The sequence below is a fragment of the Primulina huaijiensis genome, chromosome 17, assembly GCF_012295235.1.
Source record: "Primulina huaijiensis isolate GDHJ02 chromosome 17, ASM1229523v2, whole genome shotgun sequence".
NCBI classification, from domain to species: domain Eukaryota; kingdom Viridiplantae; phylum Streptophyta; class Magnoliopsida; order Lamiales; family Gesneriaceae; genus Primulina; species Primulina huaijiensis.
In genome coordinates, this window is record NC_133322.1 from 16,126,133 (window position 1) to 16,138,614 (window position 12,482).

General features: G+C 35.5%; 2 protein-coding genes across 6 annotated transcripts; both read right to left on the reverse strand.

Annotated features, from left to right (window-relative positions):
* Window positions 1-4,664: 4,664 nt before the first annotated feature.
* Window positions 4,665-5,588, reverse strand: LOC140962423 (uncharacterized). 5 transcript variants are annotated; one of them, XM_073421300.1, is made up of 4 exons: window positions 5,421-5,588; window positions 5,155-5,224; window positions 4,970-5,077; window positions 4,665-4,848 (listed from the first exon to the last, which is right to left on the reverse strand). In XM_073421300.1, exons 1-4 carry the CDS (start codon window positions 5,582-5,584, stop codon window positions 4,759-4,761), a joined length of 432 nt encoding a protein of 143 aa, XP_073277401.1. In that variant the 5' UTR covers window positions 5,585-5,588; the 3' UTR covers window positions 4,665-4,758. The 5 variants fall into 5 exon arrangements, with proteins under 5 accessions (XP_073277401.1, XP_073277402.1, XP_073277404.1 ...); XM_073421301.1 differs by having other exon boundaries at window positions 4,665-4,861; XM_073421303.1 differs by having other exon boundaries at window positions 5,305-5,578.
* Window positions 5,589-5,844: 256 nt separating this feature from the next.
* LOC140963205 (uncharacterized) lies at window positions 5,845-8,922 on the reverse strand. The gene is made up of 8 exons (XM_073422499.1): window positions 8,837-8,922; window positions 7,618-7,945; window positions 7,321-7,530; window positions 7,134-7,226; window positions 6,925-7,041; window positions 6,367-6,840; window positions 6,042-6,296; window positions 5,845-5,958 (listed from the first exon to the last, which is right to left on the reverse strand). The coding sequence occupies exons 1-8, from the start codon at window positions 8,920-8,922 to the stop codon at window positions 5,845-5,847; spliced, it is 1,677 nt and encodes a 558-aa protein (XP_073278600.1).
* Window positions 8,923-12,482: the final 3,560 nt, after the last annotated feature.

Here is a 12,482-nt window from a genome sequence, read left to right on the forward strand (position 1 = left end):
TGTTCTGAAGTGATCTGAATTGTTTCTGTTTTGTTTGATAAGTTCTGTCTTTCATTCGATTCGTTTCCGTCTTGTCAAATTAAGAATATTAAGTTTTGAAAGTATGTTAAAAATTTTTTTTAAAGAATTAAGTTCTATATGTATCTTTGGAATCGATAGACCCCCACTTGCTGAGTGTTTTCCAAAACACTCACCCCTTACAAATTTCAGATACAAATGAAGAGCAAGTGAACGAGGAGGAACAAGAAGCGTTTTGGGGATGGTGATTGGATTTCGAGATCAAGAAATCGATAATTTGTACCCTTTTCTTTTGTTTAGCTTATGAAAAACTCTGATGAAAAAGTTTATTTCTTTGTCATTGTAAGACAATACGCTATTTATGAAAAAGACTGGTTTGATTTGATACGAGGTTTTATTGTTTTCAATAAAATTGTTAAACAATGCTGGATGTCACCAATGCTTTGGACTCGGGGCGTGACAAAACCATTCAAAACATTTAAAACACGCAAACTTACAGACTTGAGTCTTGACGACTGAGCTGCTGGAGCTGACGATGGCACTACTCTTTATAGGACTCTTGCTTTGATACCAATTGTAACGTCTCTTTTTCAAACTACTACAACTGTAACGTCTTGTTTTCAAAATGCTACTAGAAATTTTATCTTTGTAACTTATTTTCGAAAAATACATTTAAATGCATGTATGCAGTAACTGCTGTCAATCACACATTTTTTTAAAAAATGTACTCGACCACTGGGTAAAAATATTGCAATTTAAAAGAATTCAAATAAATAATATACAAAGTCCCGTCAAGCCATCAACATATAAAAAATAAAAATGTATAAAAATATCCATGTTTTACTCCTAACTTATAAATGTATAATGCAGAAAAGTATGGTCCTCGGGTTAGCGTGCGCACATCCAGCTCCGCCTACTCAGTCTTCTGCGCCTCAAGTCTCCTCATCGATATGCTCACCTGCATCATTCACATCTAGTGTGACTTAAGACTCAACACGCATGAATCGTCATAACAAGTACATATACATAACATGCAACAGTGAAAAGTACTGTAATTAAAATACATCTCATAACCTTAAAAGCATGAACTTAAACATAACATGTCAAATCATAACATGTCCATCACATATATCATCATATCAACGTATACATGTATATTCAATTTCTTTATTTGAATTCAGATAATTAGTTGTGACTTTCGTATCAGCTCTAGTCAATCGATCCATCTACGTATAACTGCGGTACCCGGTGGTGGGGACATCAGAGACAATATTACCCATCCACTGAGCATTGGCCTTACATGTTCGTGTTCTATTAGTCACAACCAACTCCCATCCTTAAAAACATATCATCATATTCATCACTTATAAAAATCATGCATATACGTAAATTTTCTTAAAATCATGCATGCAACGTATTTTTCGTATTTCCATAAAAAGTCATGTTTGTGATTACGCGTACATTTTAAACATGTCAATTTGTGATCAGGGCGCTGCCAGGACTGCTAACTCAACCCGGGTGCAAAATGACCATTTAGTGCACCTCTGGACCTTAAAATTTTGACCCAAAGCCAACCAAACTTTTTAAAATACCTCAAAACATATTTATAATAATTTCCTAGATGTAACCTCGAACCTGTTCCGTAACTTTTACGATTCGTTTTAAAACGTGGACCAGTGTCTCTATTTTAACCCAAATCAACCCGAAACTTTACCAAACTTTCCCAAATTTTAACCACAACTTATTCACACCCTAACAGCCCCTAAACAACCATATTCCAGATATTTTGAGCCCTAATCTTGACTGCAACCTACTGGAAAAATTTGTACGTAAAACCCTAACGCTAGTTGCACTGCCGATCCAAAACTTCGACTCTACACCTAATCGACATGGACCAGCCCTGAACCAACACTTCCTAGGACCAAGACCAGGCCGTGGAACCTTTCCTGGACCATCTCTACTCACGCCTACTGCCCATGAACCCAACCATCCATGAATCACCCGAGAACAAGCCAAACCTTACCCTACGTGACTATTGCGCCTCGATCTATTCCTAGGCCGTGACAAGCCGCGGTTGAGCCATCCTGGACCACGACTCAGACCCATCAGGGTCTGCACCGTGGCTTGGTTTGACTCCCTAGAACCGTAGATCAGCAGCCCCTTACACAAGCACAACAAGGACATGAGTTTCATGCAAAAAAGAATGCATATTTCATGTCAAAAATCGTACAAGGCTTGCACAACATGATACGACTAAAAGTTATCATGAAAAAAGTTACAAACCGACATATATTGTTGTGAATGCTGAGAAAAATGGGATATAGGCAGGTCTTTGCGTTTATACGCTCGAAACCTTAGAGATGTTCGCGTAGAACTTGCACCGGAGAGGCGGGGAATGATTTATTTGAGAAGACTAGAGAGAATTCGAAGGTGGGAGGCTGTTGGAATTCAAAAATGCTGCCGTTGCTGCAAGGTGTGGGCGGCAGAAATATTCTAGAATAGGTTTAGGGTTTTAATTGTAGAGTTAAGTCAATATATTAAGTGCTAATGGGTCCTTAATTAAAAATAAAGAGATTAAAAGGATTTTGAGCCCATTAAATAATAAAATAATCCTATTAAGCCCGAAAACACTCTCGAAAAATATTTCGTTTAGTTACGTTTTTGAAAATATTGCCGAAGCCTCAAAAAGTCCACCGACTCGCTAAATTTGCGTACTTGTTTAAAATATAACCCGACGAGTAAAAAAATCCTACCAAGGTCCATTTTCGAAAATCTCAATTAATTACACCATGTATCAAATCATTAAAAATAATTATTTAATAAAAATATTTTTCCTTAATTATCACCGGTCTCCGTTCCTCGTTCGAGCGCGAAAAATTACTAAAAGCCCTTATGCATGAAACTATAATAAACAATGCAATAAAACACATATCCATGCAATAATCATGTATTTAATGCATTAAAATAATTAAACACGTATTTTAGAAAAAACTTAGATTACATGCAATCAGGTTACGTAATTCGAATTTTTCTAGACCTTACACTTTTGATGTGGAGTAGGTTTTGATTTAATTAATTGAATATATTCTTGTCCAATATCTTGTAAAGAATGTCGTTAGCCACATTGTAACGTCCCGAAAATTTGAAAGTCCACGGGAACCACATGCATGCAAATTATTAAATTTCTTTGGCATTTTATTAAATTGTTTTAAAGCAGTAAATGTATGTTTATTTCATTAATTATGTGTTTAATTATTTTTAAGTATTTTATGCATTATTATTGCATGATAGAATTTATTTCATGAAATTTTAAAGGTTCATGCATGAATGATTTTTAAGTTGCATTTCGCGTTCGAACGAGGATCGAAGATCGGAGAATTTTCAGGAAAATTATTTTATTACACGATTTATTTTTATAAATTAATTTATAGCGTTTTTGAGTGCATTTTTCTAAAATGGGAATTTTCTGGTATTTTTACCCGCAAGATTTTAATTTTTAGGGTACGGAAATTTTATCGAATCAGGGAACTTTTTAAGGGTTCGGCTAATATTTTCAAAAATTTTCCAACACGAAATATTTTTCGGGAGCGTGTTGGGATTTAATGGGCCTACTTTTAAGCTTGTTGGGCTTAAAATCATTTTTAACTTTTAATTAGTAACTTAGGGCCCATTAACAAATCGTTAACTATTTAAATACTACATAATTAACCCTAAACCTATCCTTCCCCACCCCACCAGCCGACACCCCTCATTTTCAAAACCACTCTCCTCGGTTTTCACAGCAGAAAAATTCCAGAAGACTTCGGCTACCATTTTCTTGCGAAGAGAAATTCCTCCGGCCATCGTTCTTCGATCTTCTCGCGCAAAATCATCAAAGGCACGCTTTGTATCTTCATTTCTGCATCAAATACGTCATATATGTTCTGAAATATCACTACTACAAAAACGCAAAAAATCCTTTATCCGTTGTCGTAGGCCATTTAAAACTGTTGTAACTGAGGGTGTTGTTGAAAGTGCCTTCAACGAAAACGGTTTTAAACCGTTGTATTTTAACACCAACCACAACAGTTCCGCAACAGTTTTAAACCGTTGTTATTTAATAACAACGACAACAGTTTTGCAACGCCTAAAAACCATAGTGTTTTGTTGAATCTACAACAATTTAAAACCGTTGTCTTTAAATTTTCTGCACTAGAATTCAAAACTGTTGTCTTTAATAATTTTTTTCATTAGTTAAAAATTATTGTATTAAATTTTTTTTATTTTACAATATATATAATAATAATTAAACCAAAAATAACAATCGAAAATAACAATGTGGCAGTAGAGTCCCACTATATCAACGTATCGAATTAGTTAATGGATCAATTTTGCAGCCTAGCTTTGATAGTATCCAAACAATATTGACATTAGTAAGAGTACACAAACAACAGTTATATATGCAAAATAAAGTCATAACTAGTATATACCCAAGAAAATAGAAATTTCGGCATGACCTCCCCATATATAAGACATCCCAAAAATTTTCAAACAACACAAACAACATTTATGTACTCGAAACAAAGTCATAACATCAATTCACAAACATATAACATCTATGTTCTACGAAGCTAGAAGTAATGTGAAACTAATATTGACAAGCACTGTTTCGTCAAGCTCTATTTCGTCAACGTACCTAGAATTGTTACCAAATATACAGTTCAAGACTTTGCATACCTATTCGTAACACAAAACACTTCATCAATACTTTGCATACTTAGTCGTAAATATAATCTTGTATGCATTCCGCCCACTCGCATCGCACTTCATCAATTTCTTCTTTAGAGTACTCTGTTTTCATGAACTATTAACAAACACACTGATAATATTAGTAAAAAACAAATTAATAAAGACATTGAAAAATGAGAAATACACAATTATTTGTGAATATTTAGAATATGTCGAATATTACAATTGAAGATATTGAGTTCTTCTCACTGGTAGCATTTTTTTCAATCATTTCTCGCATAAATCTCATAACATAAAAACCACATTGTTTTGAATCTGGTTGCCGTGGACCCTATGTTAAAAAAAATTGTTAGTGATTGATACACAAATTGAAATAAACATTGGTTAATAACAAGTACACATGCATACCTTTACTACTTCCCATATAGCTTGTTTTTTCCCTTTCCTTTCCTTGTTTGAATTAAACAATCTTACACTCCTGCATACATCAGTGACAGTCAACATATGAGTGTTTTATTCACTAAATTAAATTTGACATGAAATTTAATATTAACTTACATATCCACCACATATTTCCAGTCATCGTAACGGTTTCGATGACTAAGTGAATCCAACAAATAAACCATCTCCTTGTAAGGATCGATGACAGTGAGAATCCAATGGTAACTACGCACCCAACATTATGTGGCACTAAAACTAGTTGATTTGTTGATGCACCACTCAGTCTTTCGGCCAAAACACTTGCTCTTTCATTCAAGTGTTCGATTTTTCCGTTTTTGTCAAGTCTAGTCACATATGGCATGTATGGGATCGTGTGTCGATTCACAAATCTAAACATGTCGGTCTTGTTATCTATTTTCATTTTTTTAAACAGATGCCTACAATTTCCAACAGAATAATTTCAATATGCTAAATTAATTAAGTTTATAAAGCTTAAGTGGTCAACAAACAAAAGAAGAAAACTTACCACATGTACACAAATATACAATTGGCAGATATTGGATCCAAACTATAGAAAGGAATGATGTCTTCAAGGTGCAAAAGTAGTTCGTAATCCTCGTCAAATAAATCATGATCAAAAAGCAGTGATATATTTTGTTAATCGGTTAGAGCACGTTTACAATAACAATACAATAGATGTAAAGATCTTGGCACACTTGAAGACAAACCAATGTTAATTCTGTGGTTGACATTTTTCTTCCTTTCAAGCTTCTAAACATTGCAAATGTACACATGTTAGCTGCAATATTGAATTCTTTATGATACGTTAAATTTAACTATAAATTGACATTTACCTCATCTTGCATTACTACCAAGTGTGCTGGCCAAGGTACATGTGTTCCTATAGAATCACCAACAGTATCACATTCATTTGGAATTGGAAATGGCAAATGTGCTAATTTGTCGACAGCAATATCAATGGATACGTGCATGCAACTCATGGGCGATGGAACACCATGAAATAATTTATCATCCGCATTGACATGGACAATTGTACCGTAGGCAACAATATTGTTCCTAGATTCCAATGCCAATGCAACCGGCTTACCCTAGAAGACAAATAATCATGTTATAAATTGATACAAATCAAAGTCATGGACAATTGCAATAATCAGCTACCTGCAAAAAATCAGCTTTGCTCAAAGCTTTCACGTCATCATCATGCGAAGTTGCATAGTTCGAGACACTCTTTTTGATTTTATCGTCACTCATGGGATGTAACTTTACTGAGCAACTACCTTTTTCTTCAATGTCAAAGTTGCTTGCACCCTTTTTGAACATCTCTTCAAGTCTCTGTATGCGTGCATCTTGATCTGATATGCGTGCATTTTGTTCTGCGATGCGTGCATCTTGTTCTGAGAGTAATATCTTCGCCTCCATCAACTCCTTTGTTTGATTAAGGAATAAATGGTCATCACCAAGAGGACTCTTCCATACTCTACCAATATTAAAGTAGATGCTTGGAGTGATATGACCTCCAACACCTCTCACACGACCAGAATGTTCATGTGAATCCAGTGCTTTCGTAAGGATATCATTTTTTCCCTCTTCAAATTGCAATGTACCCTCGATTTTTTGTTGCACATAACCATCCTGTCATGCACAGAAGAACAAGATAATTACTAAAAACAGTTATAATGAGTAAAAATTATTCATTTTCATGTTTTGTTTGCTTACAATCTTTTCTATTGCCGATTTCAACTCATCGCCTTCATATTGACCTTTCTTATTGACCCGTCCTTTCTTCCACATAATTGCTCGATTTATATCATCATCGTCACATAACTCATCTGCCTACAAACAATATATATGATATCAACAAATTTAAAAATCACATAGCATGGATTTAGTAAACTTTTCGAATTAACTCACTTTCTAATACTTACTATTTCGTCGGCGAAACGTGCATATCCTTTGCGAGACATACGATGGGGATATATGTTTTGCTTTCTTCTCTTCTTTTGTTCATCACGTAGTTTCTAGTTAATTGAAAATTGACCACATATATCAGATTTCAATAGAAATAATTTGTTATGGTCTACTTATTTGAAAATAACAAATTAAGAATCTTACCATGAAGTCATCAGACAAGCGACTGATTACAAATGAACTCCAATCATCTCGTGTAATACCAAACCCAATAGGTGGTTCTTTCAAATCCTCAGTGTTATCCCGCTTGCTAAGAATGAACTTTTGAGTGAGAAAAGATTTAAATTGTCTCCACTTGTTATTTGCAGAGTTCAGACATCCCTTCTTCCAGCTTTGATCAACATTGTACGTTAGCTGTAGAAGTCATATTAACCCATAACATTAAACATATCATAACCATATGAAAACTAATTAAAAAATAGTCAAAATATTATAACTTACGTTAACCGATTCCCATATTAAATCTTTGACATCATTTGGAACCATTTTCCAAGTCTGATAACTTATCTTTACCTTTTCTCGAACAAGAACTCCAATATAACTTTGCATCTCACCTGCAAATTCTCCTACTGGCTGTCCCAATTTATTGAACCTTACATTCTTTCTGATTCCATGAACCCTTTGCCTAACAAGCCTATCCAAACGTGTACGACCTCTAGATGATCTTGTTGTTTCCGTCTCTGTAGATTCCAAAACTGTTTTGCCCCCACAACTATTGTCATTGGCAGAATATGCAGTATTCTGTTTAGGCTTCTCATTCTTTGACATCCTGCAAGCATTTACAATTTGTTAGGCAATCAGAAAAATGCACTATGCAACACATGTCATAAAAAATTAGTACTCAGTTCTTTATTTTTCTTTCTACATGAAAATGTAATAAGCAGAACAGGAAATGAATGTAACCTATTATGCTGGTTCAAGTCATTTAGGATTGCACTTAATTATTGTCAACCCAATACCCATCACAATCTTCACGAATGCATGACGGTTCATTTTCATCTATTCCATCAACATCCATTGACATAAACCCTCGTGTAAAACATTGATAGTGGGTTACATCATTTTCCAATTCATCACCATTCATGTAGTGAATATACTCTTTGGTGGGACTTGCAAGTACAACATGCCATTCAGGATCTTGAGGATCTTCAATGTAAAACACCTGCTTTGCTTGACTGCCAAAGATAAAAGATTCAGACTTGAATCCAATTCTCTTTAGGTTTACCAACGTGAAACCAAGATCATCAACTTTAATACCGTTGATATTCTCAACCCAATTACATTTAAACATTGGAATTTGAAACATTTGGTAATCAAGTTCCCATATTTCTTGAATAACTCCATAAAAAATCATGTCTGACACAATTGGATTTTTATCCTTTGCACTAGCAACTTGCATTGTCGTTGCGACTAAGCTTACACCGGAATTTTGCACAACTCGTGTATCATCTCGCTCTTTTGTATGATAAGTGACCCCATCAATCAAATAACTAGAGTACTTTAACACTTGTTTGCTAGGTCCGCGCGCTACCCACTTCAATCTTTCTGAAATTTCACGAGTGGAATTGCCAACTGCACTTGCAACCTACATTTCACAAAGAGCTAAAATTTATCCCTAAGTTTTAAAAAACACCATAATACTAATATTTAAACAGCTTACACTATCACGTAACCAGTTGATAAAGGTTCGGTTATGCTCATCTTGTAACCACCTTTTGGACTTAGCCTTATGGGGAAATTTTGCATCCAAATATGTCATGTGTTCCCTGATGAAATGATTAAGGATAAGTTAACCAATTTAATGTAAAAAAAATAGGAAGAAAGTATTACTAAGTCAAAGAAATTACTCGATATAAGGCTCAACGTCAACATCATTTTCCAATAGATACCGATGTGCTTGATTCAACTCATCATCACTAGTGTAGTGCATTACTGAACCAGACAGAGGCTTAGTGAGTTGTTTTCTCCGATGCATTGATGGGATACCAATTGTATCTACACTAGACATGTAGTCCGAGCAAAATTCCACAGCCTCTTCAGCAATATAACGTTCGGCTATACACCCTTCAGGCCGATGGCGATTTTGCACGTAGCCTTTCAATATCTTCATGAATCTTTCAAATGGATACATATGCCTAAACCAAACCGGTCCACACAATTTTATCTCGCGTACAAGATGAACAGTCAAATGAATCATTATATCAAAAAAAGATGGGGGGAAATATTTCTCTAGTAAACACATTATCATCACAATCTCTCTTTGCATCTCATCCAACTTTGAGACATCTATCACTTTATTGTATACCACATTGAAGAACCCACACAACCGAGTGATAGTATCTCTAACATGTTTAGGCAGGACACCACGTATGGCCACTGGAAGCAATTGTTGCATCAAAGTGTGATAGTCATGTGACTTAAGGCCAACAAGTTTCAAGTCCTTCATCGACACGAGGTTTTTAATATTAGATGAGTAACCCGTAGGGACCTTTATTCCAAACAGAGAATTGCAAAATTTTCTTTTCTCAGCCTTGCTTAGTGTATAACAGGCAGCTGGCAAATACGTTCTTTTCTCCCCCATCTTTGGTATCAAATCAGTCCTCAAATTCATCTCCATGAGGTCTAGTCTTGCTGCAACTCCATCCTTTGTTTTTCCTGGAATGTCAAGTAACGTACTGATGAGACTTTCACAAACATTTTTTTCAATATGCATCACATCAAGTACATGTCGAACATGTAGATGTTTCCAATACTCAAGTTCAAAGAATATAGATTTCTTTTTCCAACATGATTTTTCATCACCTACCTTCAACTGAACCTTCCCACTCATTTTTCCCAGACGATAATTAATTCTTTCAACTCTTTCTAATACTTCATGCCCATTTAGCGGTTTTGGTGCGAGTTTAAACTCTTGGTTCCCATTAAATGCTTTTTTTTGCCTTCGATAAGGATGACTTGTAGGAAGAAACCTTCTATGGCCTGTATACGCAATTTTTCTACTATGCTTCAACCTCGTCGAACATGTTTCTTCACCACATATTGGACATGCATGATATCCTTTCACAATATAACCTGACATGTTCCCATATGCAGGAAAATCATTGATCGTCCATAGTAACACAGCTTTAAGCGAGAAAATTTCTTTTCGATATGCATCATATGTATCAACACCTATATCCCATAAAAATTTTAAGTCGTCAATTAGAGGTGCTAAGTAGACATCAATATCATTTCCCGGTTGTTTGGGACCAGATATCAACAAAGTGAGCATCATAAATTTTCTCTTCATACACAAACTTGGAGGAAGGTTGTAAGTGATCATCACAATTGGCCAACAACTATATGCAGAACTCATCAAACTATGTGGATTGAAGCCGTCTGCTGATATGGCCAATCTTAGGTTTCTTGGCTCGGAAGCAAAATTTGGCCAGTTGTGATCCACTACTTTCCAAGAGGGTGCATCAGCCGGATGGCGCAAGTATCCATCACGAATTCTTTTATCAGCATGCCAAGTTAAGTCCTTAGATATCACCTTCTGCTGAAACCATCTTTGAAATCTGGGAATAGGTGGGAAGTACCAAAGGACCTTTGCAGGAACTCCTGCATTTATCGTAGAATTTTTACCCAACTTCCACCTTGACATCCCGCAAATAGGGCAACCGGTAAAATCCTCATACTCCTTCCGGTATAAGATACAATCATTAGGACAAGCATGAATTTTCACATAATCCATCCCTAAAGCACATAAGCTTTTCTTTGCATCATACAAAGATAAAGGCAATTCATTGTCATCTGGAAGCATTTGCCCAAACAAACCAAGTAAATCAGTGAAACTTTTATCACTCCAACTATATTTTGCCTTCAAGTTATATAGTTTCACAAGTGCAGATAACTTTGTAAATTTAACACATCCAGGATATAAAGGTTTCTCGGCATCTTCAAGTAGCTTATGGAATTGTTTTGGATTCTCAGCATAACTATCATATGCACCATGGACCATATTTATAGGTTCCTTGGTAAAATATTTGCGTTCATCTTGCCCTACTCGATCACTATCATTCATTGAGTTCCCGAACTTAGATCTTTCGCCATGCCAAATCCATGTATGATATGTTAAATCTATACCATTACAACACAAATGAGCCCTTATAGTGTCAATATCTTTCGTCTTTAGATTACCACATTTTGCACATGGGCAAGGCATTGCATTCGGATTGTTAGTGTTTCGCGATGCAAACTGCAAGAAATACTCCACCCCAACCTCATATTCATGTGACAACCTGTTCTTTGACATCCAATCTTTGTCCATTATACGTACAACTAACCAACCAACAATGCGTCAAATCCTTCAAAACAGTTGAAAAACAACCATAACAAAGGAATTACCGCTCAAACCCGCATCAAAGAAGCATGCATGAACTAACATAACAGCAAAAATTCCAATAAACCATTAAAATTCCAGCTAATTTAGCTATCCTAGTTAATATTTTTCCACATATTTCTCTTATTATTGAGATGAGATAAAATAGTATTCCCTTTCATATCTAAATTTATACGACATTTTATTTAATTTCATTTTCTTCCTGTGTGTTAATGCCACATTATCTTAATATTGATCAATAAAATCCAATCCATTTGTAAGGTCAGACTCCTCAAGCTATGCCACCGAAACCACCGCAGCCACCGACACTTATTCAAGTGGCGACGTTATCAAATGAGCTGATGCAAGTGACGAGTATGAAAAGCAAGGCTCCTATCGAACTAACTTCATTTTTTTTTAATAAGAATCAGTTTAAGATGTTAATCAGCATTTTGTCGGCACATTTTTAAAAAATCACAAAGCAGAAATTTTATGCCCATAAGCCAGATCAATTCCACTAAATTTGGGGGAAAGAGAAAACGAAAAGATAAAAGAAAAGCATACCTTGGCTTGAAGAGTGTCGAATTTTTTGAGAAAGACATCGGACAAAGCATCCGACGATTCGGGAACGCACTTGTCCTCGTACAGGGCCAAATTTCTGGGATATTTCGCTCTCTCGATCAGATAAAAGATAATGGTGTCTTCTTGCTGAACGAAGGTCGCAAACCTGATGGCTAGATCGCACGGTGGTCGGTCAGTCTTCCTTGGCTTTGAGAAGCGGCGGCGTCGACTTGAGATTTTGGGGGGAAGAGGGCGACGTAGCGCGGGAATGGGTTTGGGTTTTCTTTCTTTCTCTTCTCTCTTTTATTACAATTAAGTGTATGTTATTATAACACTATAAATTTTTGCAAAAAAAATTCTACAACAACGGTTTTAAAATAACCGT

Coding starts and splice junctions, on each gene's coding strand:
- LOC140962423 (XM_073421300.1), bottom strand. CDS start 5,584: ATGTTTAGATTTGTGAATCGACACACGATCCCATACATGCCATATGTG. Junction 5,225..5,420: donor TTAGTGCCACATAATGTTGG/GTGCGTAGTTAC, acceptor TGATGTATGCAG/GAGTGTAAGATTGTTTAATT. Junction 4,849..4,969: donor AGAACTCAATATCTTCAATT/GTAATATTCGAC, acceptor TCATGAAAACAG/AGTACTCTAAAGAAGAAATT.
- LOC140963205 (XM_073422499.1), bottom strand. CDS start 8,922: ATGCAAAATTTCCCCATAAGGCTAAGTCCAAAAGGTGGTTACAAGATG. Junction 7,531..7,617: donor TAATATGGGAATCGGTTAAC/GTAAGTTATAAT, acceptor TGACTTCTACAG/CTAACGTACAATGTTGATCA. Junction 6,297..6,366: donor GCAAAGCTGATTTTTTGCAG/GTAGCTGATTAT, acceptor TTTGTCTTCTAG/GGTAAGCCGGTTGCATTGGC.